Consider the following 23,195-nt stretch of genomic DNA (forward strand, 5'->3'; position numbering starts at 1 on the left):
TTTAGCGAGTACTATCTAACCAACGTATTACTGTGGCTTAGTAAAAATATTTTTGCCGACTACGACTGCTGGGTATCTCACATTTTTGTAACACATCACTGCACTTACATCACGCAATGCCTCCAGAATTCGGTGGAAAGAGGGGAACAGAAGTGTATTAACATTAGGTTCCCAGGTTCTCTTTGTTCACAAAAAGAACCTGTATTTCATATGGTGAGAAAGTAAGATACAGGTCAAGCTAAAAAAATAATAAATAATAATATAAATATGTATGTATATATTTTACGTGTTTAGTGTGACCCTATTTGCAGACGGTACTTCCTATAATAAGAAAATAATAAACGATAAAACAAGCCTCGGATAATGAAAAAAAATGATAACATCCAGATGGTTTATTCAATTAAGAAACAATGCGAAAAGTAATTTCTTGGGAACGACCCTAAACATTCTGATGGACGTAATGCATAAGATTTACATAATTTGATTCGTAGTTGCTCGCAAGGTGATTACTTTTCATATCTTTTATTTCTAAATGGAGATCTCTCGTTGAGCTTTTAAGTAATCAAGAATGCAAAATGGTATAGATGTATAATTATAGTATTAATAAATAATAAATATTATTTAGAGGACGTCGTAGTGATATAAGCATGTGTCTGTTGCGGGTAGATTGTGGGTTCAATTCCCATTAGAGGGTATTAAAGATTATTTCTTTTATTTCATTTTTAGGTTGCACGAAATTAGAGAAAGTGGATTACGGAGTGTGTGAACACTAGGTTCTCTCTGCTATATACGGGTAACAGCGTGAAGATGAAAAACAAAAATTTTGTATTAGTTTATACATATATTTAATTTTGTTACAAATTTAGACAAAACCACATTATTAAAATGTTTCGTACGCCAATAATTCTAGAACAAACAGTCTTCTTCTTACGTCTTATAATAATTCAATCGTTCTACCCGTGATTACTAAAATGATTACCTACCGCAAAAACATCTCCAACCGTACCTACCCGTAACTCTATTATACCCATACAATTTAAATACTAATTTCAATGTGGCTAATGTCAATGGCGTAGAATAACAATTTTCCCTACACTTTTCGCCGTATAAGGAGAAAATGAAAAGTCACCGTCGATTGCTTGGCTTGAAAGATCTCACGGTGCGGCGTGAACGAGTAACGGACCCAGCTTCGGCATCTGTAACCTCTTGACTTACTTGCTGTGTTACCTAAATGTACCCCTTCTTTTCAATTAACCCCTGTAACACTTATCAATTTTGTCTAGTTTCTAAATGTTTACTTAATTAATATTTTTTAATTTCATACTATTATCTACATATACAGTAAGCAGAGATAGTAAGCTGTTTTGTTACCAGTACAAGGAAATAATAATTAATTTCCCCGAACGAGAATCAAACCCGCACTCGGCCTCCGTCGAGATAATATTTGGATTTGATATTAAATATTATCTACAGAAACTTGCATCGAAAATTACATATATATTTCTACTAGACCAATAAACTGATTTGTGTTTCATTACAAAAACTCGTTTATATAAAAAAATCTTATACGACGATCTCACTTAAAAAATATATATTTACAGCAATAATTTGACAGTAAAAAGTAACAAGTTTTAAAAATAAAAATATTATGTGCTTACTGCTTGATTGCAAAACCAAGTAGCGAGATAAGCCAAGGAGAAAGTACTACGGATAAGCGCTATCGCAATTTGCACGTTTTATATTTGTAGGGAGAATTTCGTATAATATGTAATTTCACTTTGTGCTATAATATGTCATATTTTTTTAAATTATTTTGGTTATTATTATTAACTATTCCCTTATCATATATTACCGTAATATTGTAACATGTCATATTTAAACATTTTAGAAATTATATTAATAACATCAAGATTATTAATATACAAATAAAATTTCATTATGTTTTTTGCTTAATAAAGTCAACTGAATCGAACCGGCGCTCGTTTTCTTCATCTTTTTACATTCTTCCGTGTTTCAATTTTGAGATTCATCGAATTTACGGTCTAGTAACTCCTTCCAAAGCTCGTGGCCCTTTGTAACGAAATCACGGTAGCACGGGTGCATATTTTCGATAATCCATTAAAAATTTAAAAAAAAAATGTACCATTGACATACGAATGAGACCGTAGTGGCCCAGAGGTAAAAGAGTATGACTGTAACGCGAAGGTTGTAGGTTTGGAACCCACTCGAGGGAATGAATTACTATTTATTAACATTTTCATTTCTTCGTGCTGATACCAAGGCAAAAGCTCGGCGTTGAGTTATGCCACTCAACACGCAATGCCTCGTGAAATTCGACAGAAACTGGAGAAAGAAGTGTCTTAACACTAGATTCCCTCTGCTTACCCTATTATGTGCGGGATTCAGCGTGAAGCTGATTAAATTTGATATACGATGACGTTATAAAGCGGTAACTTTTATAATAGCCGTTTTTCTTACCCCCTACTTACTGAAAACAATTTCTGATGCCGCTAATAACCGCAACGGTAACGGTGAGATTAGTTTTCTTATTTGTTCTAATTTTGATGACGTAAATAACAATTTCTTCGTATTGTATTGAATTATGATATCGTTATTTTAGTATTTAAGTTATTTTTAGTTTCTTGCCCTTTTATTTTATTTCCTTCGAATTCTGAAGGGATCACGTGTTGAGTGCCAGAGTCTAACACCGCTATTTACGCTACAATGACATAAACCAAATTAAGTTAATCTAAATAGTTAATGCTCATTTGTAAATCTCCACTGTGAGATTTCTCTCCTTGCAATGAACTCGTTACATTATTATCATCGAACTCCATCTCGAGGGTCATACGAGTTGCCTGCAAATCATATGTGACCGTAAATACGTGAGAGTACCGAGAAGCTGTGTCAAAGGTGAAATGATACACGATCCTAGAGTCTTTTAAGGTTCTAAGGTTAGGAGTTATATTCATTCGATACATACGGATATACATACAATTTTTCATATATACATTTGTATTGAAGTTATATTTTCATGTTTATAACGTTACGTTTTACGCTTAACGAGTTAATTATAGTTCTTGTCTTAACTTCTTTAAGTAGATCATTAAAGCGATGTGGTTGTTTTCACGCTAATAGAGATTGATCTATGGTTAATAATCAAGAAGTAATTACATGTGAATAAATGTGTTAAAATAGACTTATTTTCGATATTTTTTTTAATATAACTTGAAATAATATTTGGGAATTTTGTTGTTATTATATTTCTTAAATTAAACAATAATTTTACAATCGTTTTAAACAAAATAAAAGTTGTTTTCGTACAAATAATAAGCTAAAATTAAAATCACATTAGTAAATTATTATCACATTTGGAGATTGTCGTATACGAGTATAGACAGTTCAAAGGCAACCACTAGAAAAGACGTGAAAGTGAACATTGTGACTATCCAAAACTCAACTAACAAAAGCAACTGCCTAATAACCCATGTGGTTCCAACTCAACTCATTTACTAAAATGAAATGGCTATTTCAATACAATCTTTATTCTTTATTGTTATTCACCTTGTGGTCTTACAAAGGCATTTAAGATTATCAGACCGGATGATGAGACTTCGGGTTAAATTTTATTGCTTTCACCCATTACCATGTCTCAATAAAAATTGAGGTTGCCGTCGATAGGTTGCTGATGAAATTATAGTGGTAATTGTGTTTTTGATTTGGTTGTGTTGTTAAAGGATGCCTTGACCAATGATGACGATTTACGTAATTTACAGGCAGATAATGAAAATTGGTTCGAATTAATACGTTAAGCTGGTTATAAATGTTACTGATTTGTTTAAATAACCGTATTATTCGAAAGTTATACGTATAAAAATATTTTATTCTTATTAAAAAAAAGTTTTTTTTTTAAAAAACAAAATTAATAAATAATATTAATCGAACATAAATGTCTCGCTAAATACACATAATATTTATGTTTATGCATGTCGCTGTTATAAATACTGTAAGATTTTAAACGTGAAAGTGTTTAAATATTTCCCAACATATATAAGAAAGCTTAATTCAATTTCGTTTATTAACTCAGAAATTCACGATGCGGATACAACACTTCTTACGATATATCGTGAAATCTCGAGATATCCGTTATATTGCAGGTATGCGCACATGTGACAGTTACATATACGCGTGATATAAATAATAGTCAACAGCGTCTGCGTGTTTAATCGATTATTTACATACGAAAAGTATCTACATGCCATTGTGAGAATATAGCATGTTCTATAAAGCTTCGTCTAGCGTGACATTATCTTTCATTGACCATCATAACATTGTTGGCTTCCGTCTTTAATAACAGCATTACTATTCTCAAGGTCTCGACCGCACGAGTTAATGGCACGCAGATTTCGCTTCGTGCGTGAAAAGCATACACCGCTACAAATTTGCGGGCAAACTTTGCATTCATTCCGGAGTGCAACACGGTGACATAAATAAAGTTCGACGTCAAAACAGGGGAAATGTTTGTCGAGTGATACATGCGAGTATGTACGTGCACGGGCTATGTAGGCTAAACTTTCGTCCGTTTATAACTATTTCAACCGCAATGCAAACAAGCGCCGCGGTCACGTCTGGACTGTGACCAGACCAGAGAGACCATCGTTTATACAGCGATTTGTTACAATGTTAATTTTGCGGCGAAAAAGAAAACCGAAGAAATTGAGTATAATCGACGATCCATTCTCCCTCCGCGCTCACTTTAGATTTTAATTGTAAATGACTTTCCAATGACACCTTCCCACGTTCGCATGCTCCAAATACTGTTTATAGCATTTCTTAAGAACGAACGATCATTGGATTTTATCGAAGCTTAAATTCTTCCACTGCAATTACGCGTATGTACATCCGTACGTACGGCTTGTTCTGGTCCGTGTCTCTGGTAACTTCAAGATGCCAGCCAATAATAACAGCAAGGTATTCTATCTCCAATAACGCTGGTTCGCCATCTACTTACAGTTACTAGTGAGAGGCGATCTTTAAGTATATACCTACAATACAGTTTTTGTTGTACCAGATCGCGCTATTTATCACTGATGCTATCATTATAGATTTGAAACGAAAAGTGATCTTGTTTTGTTCTTTTTGTACGTGATCCTAAAGCGAACTCTTCCTTTCGAATTTAAGATATTATTATTATATAGCTTTTAAATATTTTCTCTTAAATTGCAACATATTGATGATAACATATGAAATAAAGAACGAATTACCTCATAAAATGCATCTAAAAGAAGATATGCAAATAATTTAAATTCATTAACGGTGAATAATCATCAGCTCAACGGGACGACGGTTGACGAAACACGACAGATTGGACAAGGAAAGGGAAAAAAACGCATACCGCTAGTTGACACAGTGGTTTATTGAACACGATTCCGTTGAACACGGCAACGGTAGGCCAGATGATACACTTTTTAGTACAAGTAGTAATAATATCGTAATCGACCTACTTCTTAATAATCCGTTCTTTCGTTGGAAATATTCTCTATGAATATGCTTGCTTTTGTCCATTGGTTTACATGTGTTTGTTATAATTAATTTCCGTTGTTGATTGTTACATCATTTTTTGCTTAGCTTTCTAAGTTATTAGAAACAATGTGAAACATATTATGTAATATAATTTATATTTGAAATATTTGTATTAGCTTATTAAAAATTTGGTTAACCTGATTGTTTAACAGTCTATCTTTATTTATACAAATGAAGTTGTATATATAAGCGTTATTATCACTGTAGTGTGAATTTTGCTAATATCTACATAATGATTCTTTAGTTTACTTTAAATATTTACGGATATATTTAACTGTTATTTCAATTACATGTTACGAGCACTGAAAATATTTAATTAAATGAGACTGAAATGTTTAAGAATATATCACCGATATTACATCTCGTTTGGATATGATTGACTTAAGACGAACCAAATGTAAATTTAATACATTATTAATTTTGAATATATTTACTATATATACTTCTATAATTAAGTATTGGAGAGTGGAGAACTACTTAACATATCATTCTCTGTCCATTTCGTTCGTGAAAGTAAAAAGTAAAATATATACCAAAATTTGAGTCAACAAAGAAAGAAAATAAAACAATAACCGGTCTTTCAATGTTAATCTTGATTTGTACACTCGATCTCATTTCTGATATGAAATTTGCAGTTTTAGAAAGAATTGTCACTAAAATATCGTCAGCAACGGTAAAAGTAAACATTTTTGCACGTACAATATGTGTAGATTTGACACGATGTGCCGGTTTCAAAGTAGATTCTCTATACTTACTAAAGTAATAAACCTATTATTCAATTGCTTTTATGAGACCTTCCACCATCGTGGTATACTGGTCGTGGATTCGAATTCATCTCGGTGGAATATTTAAATTTATAATATAAACAATCATCATTTTGTTTAATCATAGGCTTTAGGTTTCATCAAAATCAACAAACATCTTACCAACTTATATGGACATCAACTATAACGTGGTGGTTCTGAGTTCGATCCCCACGTGGCTTTTTTTTTCTTTTTCTCTATATGATTGATATAAGTACGGTGTTGAGTTCCGCCGCACTCTAACCGTAATATCTGAACAGAGAACAGAGTGTCTTGATACTACACTTATTCTCTCTGCATATCCCGCTAAATTACGTTCCGTTCAACATTAATTAAACCTACGAGTATATCATCATTATAACATCTCCTACATAACCAACCAAGGAAGAAAATTCCGTTACGATTTATTAGATATAATACTTGCACTTAATGATAACCTGGCTGCTTCTTAATATCAATCAAGTACAAGTTTATTATCAGGATTTATCCTATATAATGCCTAGCTAGCAAAGGCTATTTCTTAGTTCCTGTATCATATCTTTATAATTTACAGTTAAAATTATGATCTCAATGCACACACCAGGGTGAGCAGAGGGAACATAGTGTTAAGACACTACGTTCCCCACTTTCCACTACTCAACACACAATGCCTCCAGAATTCGAACTTGTACTGTGTTAATAATAATCTGTGATTTTAAATTACATCGAATTTAATGACATGTTTTTTAAACTAAAATAAAATTGCTTTGTTTATACTATTACCCTAACGTCGTTAGGTAATATACAGGAAAGATTTAGATTACTTCCGTTTTCGCAATCATTTGAATTAAATTTAATTCACACTCAGAAATTAACATTAGATTAATCTAAACGGACGTCAAACAGTAGAGGAATTTTAATCACAGTTAACAATCGTGGCAATTACTTTTAACACTTTAAACCACATGTAACTTGTAGATGGATAGATTCCGAACGAATACACAATACCTATTGACTTCTGATTACGAAACTTTAATCACTTCTTTCTATTTCTTTTCAATTTTGCTTTTCAAATGGTAGATTCAATTTGGGAGGCTGTCGTGGCGACGGTTGTGGATTCGATCCCCACTCGAGGAAGTGAAATATTTATTTACGTTTATATTTCCATTTCTTCGCTCTGGTGTCGAGGCAATGCTCGTTGAGTTCTGCCACTCAACACGCAATGCCTCCAGAATTCGGCAGAAAGTGGGGAACGGAACGTCTTAACACAAGGTTCCCTCTGCCTATCTTGCAGCGTGAAGCTTAAAAAAAAAGATTTAATTTGGTAGCGAAAACATTGCCAAAACATATGTTATTACGTAGCTATCGGCGTGATCTCGACGCTTGTTTAATTTCACTTTCGATTATATTTTTAATGAATAGAGGGGTCAAGTGTAATAGAACTTTCGCCTCGGGCTTTTATTATGAAATATTATGCGTGTAACTGTTGCGTGATTTCCATTTTTTGTATAATTAACCTATTTTATCTTATCTTTTGTTCTTTTTTTTTGTTTCAGGTAAGAGACGATTAATTGCTAATTCAAAAATAGTAAGTGTTGTTGCCGTAGCTTATGGTAGTTATGCTATTTAAAATTTTAAAGTTTTGTATTTTTGACGTTGAGTTCCGCCACTCAACACGTAATGCCTCGAAAATGCAGAGGTAAATGGGGACCGGAATGTTTAACAACTAAGTTCCCTCTGCCTGCCTATGTATGGAATACAGCGTAAAGCTAAAAAAATTAAGAAATGATGACTTAAACAAAATCATTGATTTGAGATATTATTTCTTCTCGTTAAATATTATAGTAGAAGAATGTTTTCTTAATACAATTGTTAGTCCTTTTATGTTTGGCAATATGCAAACCAAAGGATTACTTCTATGGTATTATTTAACCCATAACATAATATTTTCTATAAAAATGCTTGGCTATTCCAACAGTAATTATAACCACGGCAAAGAAGACGTAACGACTTACCATAAAGAATTTAGCACCGTCATCACAAATGACTGCATGAATAGAGGATGACGTTGAAGTCAAAGATGGGGGGCATTTAAAATCGTCTCTCAACACAACAGTAAATAGTTTGTTACTTTCACTTGAAGCTTTTCTTAACCATGAAAAGAAATTAAGAAATTTAAGTGGGGTGTTACAAACAAGCGTTTATTACGACATTTTTACTGCAATTACTGGTCAGTTGAATCTTGTAATCAATTACTTGTTATTGGTATCTCTTAGCTATGTTCTTTATTAGTTCAAATAAGAATGAATCGACAAATAATATTAACTTAATTCAAATCGGAATTGATTTTGTATTCCATATTTCAATGTGGAATTATGTTTTATTAAACATCTTAAGATATTTAGAATTAATCTCTAGTAACTTTAACAATTATTTATGTGTGGTATATTATTTTTAGTATAATGAGCTAATTAGGCTTCTAAGCACGTGTGCAAATTTTCATAATTTTATGTTTCTGAGCAATATTTTCCGGAAATTCAAATCAAATATGTTCTTAAATCAGATATGTTCCAATTTAGGAAACAGTCTAAGGTTTAGGAGTTTTTGAGATACGGGTATCCACGCATATCTAAAGGCGATATCTATAATAAAGGTACCTCATCAATAGTTCTTTGAGGTGTATTACTATATAATTATAAGCATTTAAATGTTTTTCCTGTTGAAATATCAAGGCAATTCATATTGACGAACATAAAACGTTACTATGTTTAATTGACACATACTATTTAACTCCGACCACTCGGTGCTCCAGATACGTAAGTAATGGTACTTTTCGCAATTTACCGAGAGTGAAAATCATTTCTAACAACACTGGCCACTAAATTAACATACTTTCTACTGCCATAAGCTACTTTATTATGTCTTTAAACCTTTATGTAGATGCCATGAAGATATTTTCAACAGGACATACTTGTAAATGGTTCTGTCGTTAAACTGAAGCACTGTCACAAAATTTATATTGAATTTAAAACTTTTATAAGTGTTATTAGAAAAATCATTAATAGCAATATTTAATGTTTAAAGTCTACAGTAAAAATTTATAAATATATTAATTAGACCGTTATAGAGCGAAATATGACCCAAAAATATAGTTCACGTGTAGTGTATTAACTTTTTTTTTTTTAATATAAGAAATATTTGAAATTTTACTAAATCGTACGAAATCAAAATATTTAAAAACAAATCAAATAAGTGCTTTAATAATGATTAACATAAATAACGAAGTAACAAATCTCACACCTCACTTTATAAGCCATCACTCATACACATCTATCTGATTATATAAGATGCAAGCGCACTACTTATTAAGAAGCGTTTAATCATATCGAGCACATTATCAATCATTCATTATATTCTACTTAAATCAGCTTCACGCTATACCCTTACACAGCACATAGCAGGGTGGGCAGAGGGAACCTAGTGTTAAGACACTCCGTTTTCCACTTTCTGCCGAATTCTGGAGGCATTGCGCGTTGAGTGGCAGAACTCAACGCAGCGCTTTGCCTCGACACCAGAGCGAAGAAATGGAAATATATACGTAAATAAATATTTCACTTCCTCGTGTGGGGATCGAACCCACAACCGTCGCGTTTCAATCAAACCCGTGTGTCACTGCGCCACGAGGGCCTCCCATATTCTACTTAATTATCTTTTTTTTATACATAACGAACCAAGAAAAGAAATGTGATCGTTCAGGCGTGAGTTGCAAAAAATTATCTTATGTTGGTTTTTTAAGATTGGAAGTGAATTTACGCTATTAGCTGGTAAAGATTGCTGGTCTTAGACTAGATATAGTGTATAAATACGATGAGTTGGTATTACGCCAAGAATTTATAGCATATTCCGTAATGATTAAATTGTATAACTTAAAGTGGTCTGTGGTCCTCCATTAGTGCAATTATTATTAGAGTTATTATTTAGCTTTACTATAACGAGGAAAGAACACCATCCTAAAATAATATATTTGCAACTATTTTTTAATTTGCTGTAAGAAAATGTCTCCTTTTCAAATATATTCAGTACTTATTTTCACTTACTATGTTAAAAAGAATGAGATAAAGAAATAATATAAATGGACTTAACTCTTTATACTTTTAAAATTAAATAACAGTTGCAACTAAAGAATTCTTTATCAATTCGTCTTCGACTACCGTTCGGTTATTTGTTTGTTGAAAACATATCGGTACAGATAATTGATTCGACGCACTTTCTACAATCAATTTGTTGGTTTCGCTTTCGTGGATTATTTTATATATGTTTTGATGAGTCAGCTTTTTTCGTATATACCCACTTACTGTAACTACCGTATATATTACTCGTATATGACTTAGAGTCATTTTATGTATATTTATCTCCATAGATCTTCTACTTCATTACATTATCTTTTCATTCTCTCATTATTTTTTTTCTTCATCATCTTCATCTTCTACTTCATCATTATATTATGTTCATATTTTATCTAGACCAGTTTAGACATGAAACTCTTACAAGTAATATTTAAAAGCATCATTAGACTCGCATTAAGTCTAAACCCTCGTTATCGTCAACATTTTATACGAGGATTTATGTTTTGACATCCGCCAATAACGGGTGTGCGGTTAGCCTCCATTACGCAACCATCTGAAAAAAGTTCAAGAAACGTTAGCCGTGCATCAGCTAGATCTACCTGTCCTTTTGTAGAACCTAAGTCCCGTAACCGTTTATTAATACACGTATATGGTCATCACGCGTCGCTGCTTTTAAGGTGTATGTTTCCTTTATTCAGTAAAGCTCTGTGTTTAACATATTGCATATTTATCTATTCGATAAATCATGGAGGAGTATAGAATGGAATGAAGAACTGCTTTTTCTGCTGTCAGGAGACTGTGTCAAAAGGTCAATAAACTAGCAGACGTACTAAATGGTAATATAGCACTAATCGTAACGTTTAATGTTTGTCATAAAAATGTTAAAAGACACTAAAACTTACTTGTGAATGACACCAATTTGTGAAAATATGATATTATTATGGTAAAGCGAAAAATATTAATGGTGCGTTCGGGGGGCATTCTGGCACATTTAAAAAAACATCTGAATGTACGCATTGGTTACAGATTCAAATTCGGCCCAATCAAGTATCGTTTATAAAAATGATTTTTTACATGGTCTCACATCCACAGGATCAAATTGGGAACATTCGGATCTGTGCCTTTGAGAAAAAAATCTTCGCCAAATTGTACCTACTTGAATTTTATTATGTACACATGGAAAGATAGGAGTGCTCGTAGTTTTAAGGAGAACTGCTCAAAACAAAATGAAAGTACAGCACCCATCACCCACAAAAATGATATTATATAACAAAATAATGCAATAACTGATGGCCTTGAATTGAAAAGTCAATGTCGGTCGTCGCACGCGGTGATGCACAAATTACCGCGTCACACGGAAACCTGCCGACGACGGCCACTCTACGTGTCTTTCATAATATAACACGTACGATTGCCAGCTATTAGCAAGATTCCTGGATTTTAAACGTAATACACTATAAAAAATTATCCTATTATTAGATTTTAATGCAATTAGTAACTACTAAACGTCTTAACTTGCCCAAGAAGCTAGTATTGGCAGTAAGTTAGGTCACTTCTGGTTTTTTAGTGGACATTAAAATCCACTAAAACTAATGGTTTAGTGGATTTTAATTATGGACTTAGGGTTTAATATCTGTATTAAAATATTTATAGTTTTTCGAATAATTATTTTGAATCATTATGGCTGTAAATGTATAATTGTATTTCCACACACGCCTATCTAATTATCTTCATATTAATAAATATAAAAGCATTTTGTAGAATTGTAGATATATATTTAAGTTAAAAATATTTATTAGAGAAAAGTAAGGCAATTTTAATGATTACTGGAATTTCATCAATCAAATATTTTTAAAGAATATTGACATAAAAAACATTTTTCAAATTTTACTCCTAAAATATTGAATGAAAGTGAATTGAACTTGCGGTGTTACGAAACCCCTTAAAGTGATGAAGACTCAAATTTGCTCTGGGTTACGTAATCAGATATACTTTCAGATATTAAAAGAAAAGTAACTATTGTTTCATGGTATTATTCAATCTCGAAATAAAAGAATAACTCGTATATTTACTTCCTAGTCGTGTCTTATATAGTATTGTGGTATTTTATTGTAATGTATTAAGATTAAAAAAATACTGTGTGCTTGTTTATAGTATTTGTAAATCTTCACTTTCATTTGAAGATATGAGATCCTGAGTTATGACTCAAAGTTATAGTTTACTTCACCAGACCGGAGACTGGAGAGAAGAACCTCTCAACCGTCACGTATACATTGTAATTTTTCCCAAAGATAACTCGATTATATCATTAGTCATGTTTATATTAATTTACTTTTGAGTCTGTCATAGTAGAACTATGTCTAAATGTTAACGCGACGGTTGTAGATACGATCCTAACTCAGGGGAATGATCATATTTAAATCATAATTCTTTTCCACGTTCAGGTTCTCCAATTAACGCGTCATGTCTATAATTGCCCAATAATTAAAGAGCAAGAGTCTTAACTAAGTTCCCTAAGCGGGAAAGAGCATGAAACCACTTCAACATATACACACATAAAATGAAAATTTAACGACAAATTGCATCCGATCAGTATCACAATAGCATCAAGTTGCATCTAACAATCGATGTATTATTTTACTTGAATACTTTCCATCAGTTTCTACTTACGACCACTCGAACCTAGTTCACCGTTTATACCTAAGGTACTATACCCCCCTTTCTCTTCCAATCGTTTGGTAGATACGGCTATCGGCTTTCTACCAATGCGTACCGATTAATTAGACACGATTAGTATTAGATTCGGTCTCAACGATTCGTTTGATTGTCTATGTTATAATTCATTTCACTACTGCCGCGTTCATAATTGCTTTCGTTTAAGTAAACAATGTGCTAACTGTTCTGGATATCCGGTTTGTTTTTTTTTTCTGGTAAGTAATCTTTATTTGGATTTTTTTTAAAGATTAAAGTAAACGAGGCAATAACTTATATATATTTTAATGGCGAAGAGTTAAAATTGATATATTCACATTGGATGACAGATTTCATTAAAGTATGACATCTTTGGAAAAGCGGAAGGCGTTTCTCATCATCTTTAATATTGCTTAGGCAATGATTAGAAATTATTATTTACATAAAATTGGCATTTTAATTTATTAGGAAGTTTCAATAAATCATTTAAATGTGTTAGTTTATGATCGTACTAAATATTTGATAAGTAATTATATTACAGTACTTTCATTTGGTACTTTAATAACTTATCAACGTTTAATAAATTGTTATAATTAAAGAAAATAATTATATTGCAATACTTTCATTCGCAACTTTAATAATTTATACCGTTTAAAAAATCGTTATAATTTACGGAATTTTAAGTAAAATTAATATTTATATAAATGTAAAAATATTTTACGATCAATTTAAAAATGTCCACCGGTATAATTTGAAAAGGTGAAAGTTTTAATATTGTTCTTACACAAACCAATACATTTTTTAACCAAATTTTGCGGACACTGCATCTGTGACCGCAACAGGCTAATGAGATGAAAGTATCCAAGGTACGTCTAAGTCATTACTGTCTCTTTTGTGCATAATTTTTATGTCTTTTTTATTTAACCATAGCTCTTTGAGAGTCGATTTCCTAAAGCTTTGAAAAGTATGACAAAAGAAGATGATGTTTACAAAATATAACATTATTTATACTATATTTCCATCCATCCATCAGCCTTTCAACGTCCACTGTTGGACATATGCCTTCCCTAATTCTCGCCACTCCGTCCGGTCTTGCACCCTTAAAGTCGAGTCGATTTCTTAAAGCTTAAGACTTGAAAAGTATGACAAAAGAAGATGATGTTTACTAAATATAATAATATTTATACTATATTTTCATTGCCCAATTGTTATTAGAATCTATAAAATTACAGTTTTTTTTTTGGAAATTTTATGATTACATATAACTGATATGTTATCTAAGATTATTATTATTACTTTTATATTTGTATAGTAGTAATATGCCTGATTGAACACGACAATGGTGAATCCAGTCGTGGTAATCATTTATTTAATATGGATTTTTCCATTTACTAAGTAAATGTTCTTCCCACAAATTGCAGCAATTAGATAGGGTTTAAAATGAAGCTATATTTTACAAAAGCGAATATTAATATAAATCCCATTTAGAATGTAAATATCGCGAAGTATGATTACAGTACTTGTTTATCTATTTTAAAATAGAACGCCCCACGTAAAATGAGAAATGTTTTATCCTCTTTTTCTTGGTCAGCCAGTAATTTTTATAAAGTACGTTTTTACGCATGGTTCGAACAAATGAGCTTCGCGTATGAATGTGGAGATTTTTGCCCTATAATTGCCTGTTTTTTTCTTCACAACTCGTAATGGATTCTATTGTTAGTTATTGTATATAAAGTTATTCTATTATAAAAAAACATAATGGACTGTATGAAGATGGACACAAATATTAATGAAGTTCTAATTGTTAAAATTTCACTTCTACGCTTAAAATGTATCCGAAAATTATTTTTCCTGCCAAATTGCAATATTGTGATTATTTTTATAAAATAACTTTCGTTCTGAAATTATAAGAATTTACTATAACTTATAGGCAAATTATAGGATTATTAAAATATATAATTGATACGATATCGGTTCCGTGTTCTCATGAACTCTTCCCTAATGAAAGAAGAAAACATGTTTTTTTACTATTCTTACATAATTGTTATTTCCATATGGAGCAAAAACTTCGTTCAGCTCTGTTTTTAAATGAATAATTTGCATCACTCTACCACCTTATGTGGGAAACGGCATCGATTAACGCGATGGCCTGTAGCTGTTCTCCATAAAAATTGTTACTTAATATAGATGTATCAATTTAAAATAGTATTTATTTTACTTAATAGAGATTAATAGACTACTATTTATATAGTTTTTGCACATATTAAATAAACGTTTGTCAAAGAAATAACAAGTGTTGGAATTATATACTTAGAATTATAATCGAGAAGCACTGACCTCTTTATTCGTTTGTTCGTTGATCTTCACGTGATTCTGCTGCGGCTTGTCCCGCAATGGTAAGTAGCCCTCACGACTATCAGCCGATTCCGTTACAGTGCTCTCTGTTAGCGTCGTCGACTCCATGCCGGTGCTGGTCGTGCCGTCGGTGGAGTGCGTCTCAATGACCGTACTCAGTGTTGAGGATATGTCCTTAGCCACATCAGCTGTGGTCCCTGATACGTCGCTAACTGATACGGTTTCTGTAACATCACTATTTGTGTTGATAGTAGATTCTGTCTCACGGACTGCAGGAGTTGCCGTTGTCCGTACTGGCCGAATGGTATAGCGTTTGGGCGGCTTCACCGTAGCAGTTACGAAGTTCGTAGTCGGCACTGTCTCGGTTTTCAATGTCTGCGTCGTTTTGGTGTCGACAGTCGTATCGGTGGCGACGTTTTTATGGGAATTCTTTTTCGTTTTTGTTGGCGTGGACGCAGTCGGACGAATTGAGGATGCAGTTGTTTTGACTTTGTTATGAGATTTTCTGGCTAACGTCGTTGCGCGCTCTTGAAGAGTTGTCATTGTGGGGGTGTCTTGTATCGTGGTCTGAACGGTAGGTGGGGGACGCCTGTCTGCGGGAGGATCTAGGATGGACTGCTTAGGGGTTCTAGACGGAGGAAACAGATAGTCCATCACTGATGGGGATTTATTAAGATTATTGGGGAGCCAGGACCAAGGGTTGAAGTCTACGAGCCGAGGTCGCGGCGGATCGGCAGCTGCGACTGCGAGGGCGGTGAGCGCTAGGAGAGCGAATATTGAACGAGTCATCTCGCGGCGTGCGCGTGCGGCCGCTGCGACGATCGAAGCGGGACTGCGCGCGCGTTGCGGACCAACGGACCACTACCACTACACAGTTTGTAGGGTCGAGATGCAAATGCAGCCCGCAGGGATATATCCGCAAGGAAAGTTGTTGAATATGCGGTCATATAAATTCGAAAAGCTTTTAAGTATTTCACGATACAATTTCTAATAGCGTGGTTAAGTTAATTTTTGACTGTGTGTGTTTCATATGTTTGGGTAGGGTCGTAAAGGAAAATTTTTTCAAAAACTTATATAATTGTCTTAATTAAAATTAAATAGACATATCCAGTAACATAATTAAAGTAATATTTTTGTATACATAATAGGATATTTTTCTCAGAAAATTATTATCAACACGAAATGCTGCATCCACCATGTTTGCCCTGTGGCATTTACCGCTATTCAATCATAGGCATAGATAAGTAATTTAAAAAAATATCCAAAACACGTCGATCGCCTGAAATTGATGAAGAATGGTGGAGCCACCGCAAACCGTGGCGATCAGTTCTGCACGCTCTAATTGAAGCACCTTTATATTAACTCATCTTAGATCCCACGACGTTCGGCACAAATTTTTAGTGGTACACTAAATGTTCATGACGAAGTAAACAATTTATAATAAAACGATTTTTTTCTTTAGCTTCAGGCGCTCCTATCCCGCATATAGCGGAGTAGGTAGAGGGAGCTTAGTGTTAAAACTCTTAACAATTAAACAATTTCCGAGGCGTTGCGTGTTGAGTGGCACAACACTTCGCTTTATTACTAAAGCATCCTTGCTTTGTTAAATACTTCATTCTTCGAGTGGGAACCCAAACCGCCGCATTTCAAAGTTACGCTTGTGCTATATAGCCACGACAGCCTTTACGTCGATATTAGAATTCTATTTTTTTATACCTTCATGCTGGAAGCTATAAAAAAGGACTCCGTTACCATTAAGACACTTCCGTTCCTCACTTTCCGCCGAATCCTGGAGACATTGCGTGTTGAGTGGTGGAACAGAGCGAGGAAATGATAAAAAAAACTACAGATGAATTCATAACCTCCTTTTCTTACAGAAGTCGGTTAAAAATACTAAATATTTCATTCCCTCGCGCGAAAATCGAACCCACAACCGGTCTCGTTTACAGTGCCACACTAGAATTGTTTTGAAGAAAAAATAGTATTAATATAATGAGGAAACAAAAATAGTTTATGTACAGTTATTCTGTTTAACCTTTAAATAGCACTTTCTTTAGTTTTCCAAGTAGTAAAGTGTATAAAGTGTAATCATTCGATTAATCGAATAAAAAATTGTGGATTCAACTACTTCATTTTAGCTATTGTACCGTGACTTAAATATAACGTTGTTTATTTGCATCGTTTCTTTTAGTAATAATAATAGAATACTTGAGAATGTTATATATTTTTTTGGTTAACATTTTTAAATTGTTTTTCTTACATATCTACTCTGAAAGATATAAAAACTTGAACGTAGCAGGAGTCGAACCAGCACCTCTTAGTAACCATCCAAGTATGTACTAGGTTATTAATCCATACATTATTATCGAACTAGGTAAGAGTTCTTATATGCTTGTTATATCTTATTTTTGTTGTTATCATCTCTGTAGATGTTTTTTTATAAATTTACGCAAATCAAGGTAATTAAGTACTTTAATTACTTTTACAAATCAGCTACACGCTGTATCCCGCACACTGCAGGGTGCCTGCCCTAAGGGCAGAAGGCACCAAGTGGTAAGACACTCCGTTTCCCACTTTCCGCCGAATTTTGGAGGCAATGCGTGTTGAGTAACGGAACTCAACGCCGCTCTTAACCTCGACAAAGAATGTCATTCAAATAAATAGTTAAATTTTTTTATATATTGATAGATTACCTGACTAGGAAAACTCAACGTCCAGCGGGTTAAATATACTTAATAATAAATAATAATTACAATAGAATCTAAAATTTCTAATCAACAACTCGTAATTTATTTATGGGGATCAGCGAAACATGATTCAAACTGTGTTATACCCATACAAATGTTAGTTACATAGTAATTTACATGGAGCGATCGACATTGTAAGCTAATACAAAATGAACACAAGGATGTAAAATGCCTAAGAAATTTACCGTATTTATACAACAAATAATATATTATTATGAACGTCTCGGGCCGAGATACTTATTGTAAGATGCTTACTTGTTTGAAAATCTTATCTATCTATATTTTCTATCTTTTATATCCTTTACTAGTGGACCCGAACGCGGCTACGCCCGCTTGAACTATACGAATATTTATCTATACTAATATAATAAAGCGGAAGAGTTTGTTTGTTTGTTTGTTTGAACGCTAAGATCTCTGGATCTACTGGTCCGATTTACTATGTTTTTGTTTTGTATAAAAGCTGCATTCTTCAGAAGTGCTATAGGCTATATAATATGACAATACACATATGTACTAATAAATTAAAATACTTTCTAATTTGACGTGCAATTTATTCTGCCATGTTAATAACAACCGTCGTTGCTAAGCACCGGTTTGCAAAGTTTCTTTGTTGTTTTAAGAAAACGTCACCCAAAATGAACTTATATGGTATTGATATTCATCCTTATAAAAATAAATATATTATATAATATTTAATAAATATTCTTATAGTTCAAGCAGGCGTAGCCGCGTCCGGGTCCACTAGTTAAATATATTTATGAACCTATTTTCAGTTTTCAATAGAGAGATGCGTTAAGCAAGCTCATTTTGGGTGACGTTTTCTAACAACAAACTTTGCATATCGTTGCTTAGCAACGGTCGCATAGCGACGGTTGTTATTAACATGGCGGAATAAATTTCATGTCAAATTAATAAGTATTTTAATATATAGCTATAAATCGAAAATATTACAAATATGAGAAAAAAAAATATCCTATGTTCACCCCGAGACCCTCAAGAATCTATATGAGTATTTTATCACAATTAAATTAGCGGTTTGGCCCTGATTGCGTAAAAGACAGACAGACAGAGTTACTTTGGAATTTATAATATAGGTATGAATTTATTGTTAGATATTTTATGTATGTATGTTAGTTATAACGTAACCCAGTAACATTGTAAAGCTTAAAGAGGTTGTTTGGTGGTAAACATTGTTTTTGTGTTGGATAGTCCACTTATCTTCTCATATATAAAATGCGTCATATGTCACGCAGAATACGTCACTTATTTCAGTTTTACAATGAGAACAAAACCAAAGGTAAAGTTAGTGATCTTTTTCCTCCTGGCATTAATCCCGGCTATTGTCAGGGTCTGCCCAGGAGGGCAGAGAGTGAGTAGGATACTCAACCTACTCCACTTTGCACGGTCTTTTGCGTCCTCGGTGGTTAGACCATTGGCTCTCATGTCCTGCATCACGACATCCGACCAGCGCTTCCTTGGGCGTCCGGAAGGTCTCACTCCAGGAACTGACATATCAAGGCACTTGCATCCGACATAGTTCTTAGGCCGGCGCGTAACGTGGCCAAACCATCTCAGGCGGCGCTCTTGGAGCTTATCCGCTACGTCACGGACCCCAAGACTACCTCGAATGAATGTGTTGCGTATGCGGTCAGACCGCGTTACGCTGCACATCCACCTCAGCATCTTCATTTCCGTGACGTGAAGCTCCTGAGTGTGCCGAGATAGTGCCGGCCAACATTCGCTGCCGTATAAAAGAACCGGTCGGATGATGCTCTTGTATATCAGCCCCTTGAGCTTGGGCGGTATTCTGCGGTTGCAGATCACACCAGTGATCTCCCGCCATTTGGCCCAGGCAGCACTTATCCAGCCATGGACATCGTGATCGATGCCTCCAGACTCGTGCATAACGGATCCAAGGTACCTGAACTTTTTCGACTTAACGGCTGGCTCAGGACCTATAAGGAGGTAGAGTTAGTGATATATAATAAAATCACTTAAAATAGTGATATGGAATTTAACACCAACGAAGCCGCGTCAACGTTTTAATTGAGGTTCACATAACAACCCCCATATTTTTTTTCAGTTCTCGGCCTGTACAGTCTTAAAATATTTTTCATTTTAACACTATAATGTACAGCTTAATAAAATCGAAAATCATATTCCAAACGAATACACTATTCACAGCTTTCTCCCTAATGCTCGCAAATAGACCACCACAAGTGATATAAAACCTTACTAAAAAAATAATGTCAACGTTTAATTTGAACCAAAACCACTCCACCTCTCTCGTAAGTAAAGTGAAAATCAATAATTCACGACACGGCTAAGAGCTCTTTAGTGTGACGAATGTAATGTAAAAATGTATGGCAAAGACAAATCTTATTGATGTAAGTACTTCGTTCGTTCCATTATGTGAGTTTTATTCCGCTCATTCAATTATATTCGTTCATTCAAATAGCTAAATATTGTTTTAAGGTTGATTTTGGAATTTTATTTTTAATGTGTGTTTTACTATATTTATTATTGAGTTTTTTGTTTGTATTATAATATGCACTTTTAACGCTGTTGGGATTATTGTGACAAGAACAATAACTGCCATATATTTTAGTTTAGTTTTAAGAAATATTGACAGAAAGAACCTAGAATTAAATAGTCTGTCCTCCACATATAAATATCCATCACGATTAACATCATCCTTTGCGTAGTACACCACGATTGTCAATAGTATTTCGAACAAATGACATAAGTATCTATAATTTAATCATGACCAGACCAGTGGAAGATGATAATCTCCTTTCATCATCTACAAAAGAACTGAACTGAACTGAACTGAAGATCATTCAGATAGATGAATATATTTACTTAAATCATGGCCAGGGTTCATCTGTTTAAGAGCTACGATGTCACAGATAATCAGAGAGGACACGGCCAATTTATAACACCTCTGTTTGCGTGGGGGTTGAAAATTAATAAGCAAATTGCAATAACTACTATTTATAAGTCGAAAGTTGAAAAGGAAGTGATAATCACTGATTTCCTCCGTCCCGTCATATATTGGAAATTCTTAATGGCTGTATTAGTTACAATTAATATAAACACATGGTTAAACGAGACGTGCCATCGTGACATAATGTAACAACGTCTGTCTGTTAAAGCACGACGGTAGTGGTTTCAATTCCTGCTCGGCGGAATATAGTTTAAAGTATTTTCGTTTAGCTGAGTGTCTAAACACTAAATTTCCCTTGTCTACCTGCTATATATAGACGTCACCTTTCTTAGCCTGACCCTTACTCCGTTACATACTAAAACTAATTACTAAATGTAATCAAATTTCACATCAAATCTTAATTACAAAATAATGTTCATAAAATAATCTACGTTCCAAGTTAATCTTAGAACGCACATTATCTACAGATACCTGCGTACGTATCGAGTGAATTTTGTATGTGATATCTCATCAGGTAACACGGTTTAGAAGAAAATAACAGGACCTAATGGCCCAGGCCGGGATAATGGTGCGAACACGCTGCAACACTTTTACTCATTTCTTCACTTCTTCACAAACAGAGATATTACGTAATTATCACTACATATATATATAGAGATACTAGCGGCCCGCTCGCGGTTTCATCCGCGTCAACTATGTTATTATTAATTTCTGTCTCCATGACTACGTCCTAGTGACGTCTATGCAAAATTTGAGACTCCTATCATTTGTAGTAACAAAGTTTCATACAAACTTTCGACCCCAAAAACAACCCCTTAGAAGTCGAATATTGCAAATTCCCGTCTTAGCGAGCACCTACGTCCTATAAGTAACTCCTATGCCAAATTTGAGATTCCTAGCACATGTAGTTTCTGAGATTTCGTGATGAGTGAGTGACCTTTCGATTTTATATATATAGATTACGTCATTATCACTATATGGTAGTGATTATGTTTCAATGGAGCCAGCGTGTTCCGGGTGTGGTTGAGGAAATCTTCGTCCAAGTCGAATTGGTTAATACGTTACCACGCTTCGGAAGAAAGGTCAGGATTGTTTCTTGTTGGCGAACCTAACGTCAGTAATTATTTGTTGTTGCGTAAATAGATGGTATTGTAGATATGTATGTAAAATTATATTTTTTTTGTATTATATTATATTTAAAATTATGCTGAGTTGCTTTATAATATGCCAGAAATATGTTGATTTAACAAATATATATTTTTTTGTTTTTGCGACACAAATTGGGTATTTATTTTTATTTGTGTGCCATTTTTAAATTTGATATTTTATTTTAAAACCCATTATGCCATTCCTACTGTAAAAAAGCGGTATCATCAGAGAACTTATTCTAAAGACAAATCCATCATTAAGAACAACTTTTAAATGTCATTTCTATTATTCGCGTATTTCAATAATGCTGGCAATAGCTAAAGCTTTATTTAATTTTGTTACTTTGTAATAAATTAAGATATTAAATATTTTCTTCATTTCTTTTCAATAAGGACATATGGATAGATGTTCTCTTTATTCAAATGTGATAGCTAATAAATTTGCATTCACGAGCAAGGTATCGGTGGAAGTGGGAGCTGGTGGAAATTGATTATTCCATATGATAAATGGATCCGATTCAAATGTGGGCGTCAAATGTGATAGTGAAATTATCCCCTTAGAGTACTTTAGTGCTCCCACATCTTCGTTCTTATTAAATATATAAAGTGTTGAGGAAATCTGTTCGTTTTATTTAGAATTTGGGATATATTTTGGTTTGGTTTAATAATTGAATAACTAAGATTCTAATGAACTTCTTAGTTTGTTGTTGTTAGTTCTGTGTTTGTCTAATAACATACGTTTAAAAATTTAAACACCTTAACTGCCACGAAATATAATGTCTCAATAGTATACCTATTGAAAATAGTCTTAGTAA

The 23,195-nt window shown here is 33.5% G+C and overlaps 2 protein-coding genes across 2 annotated transcripts in view; one reads left to right on the top strand and one right to left on the bottom strand.

Annotated features, from left to right (window-relative positions):
* Positions 1-16,391, bottom strand: part of dsx-c73A (doublesex cognate 73A) — a 46,094-nt gene extending 29,703 nt beyond the window's left edge. Inside the window, exon 1 of the mRNA XM_085208440.1 lies at positions 15,521-16,391. Within this exon, the coding sequence (XP_085064566.1) occupies positions 15,521-16,327 (807 nt within the window). The 5' untranslated portion in view covers positions 16,328-16,391. The remainder of the gene's footprint in view (positions 1-15,520) is intronic.
* The window catches only part of LOC146539507 (elongation factor-like GTPase 1), a 92,329-nt gene that overhangs the window by 35,644 nt on the left and 33,490 nt on the right, over positions 1-23,195 (top strand). The window lies entirely within an intron of this gene.

Source organism: Heliconius melpomene, chromosome 4 (genome assembly GCF_056956725.1).
Source record: "Heliconius melpomene rosina isolate 202511_hmr_F chromosome 4, ASM5695672v1, whole genome shotgun sequence".
NCBI classification, from domain to species: Eukaryota; Metazoa; Arthropoda; class Insecta; order Lepidoptera; family Nymphalidae; genus Heliconius; species Heliconius melpomene.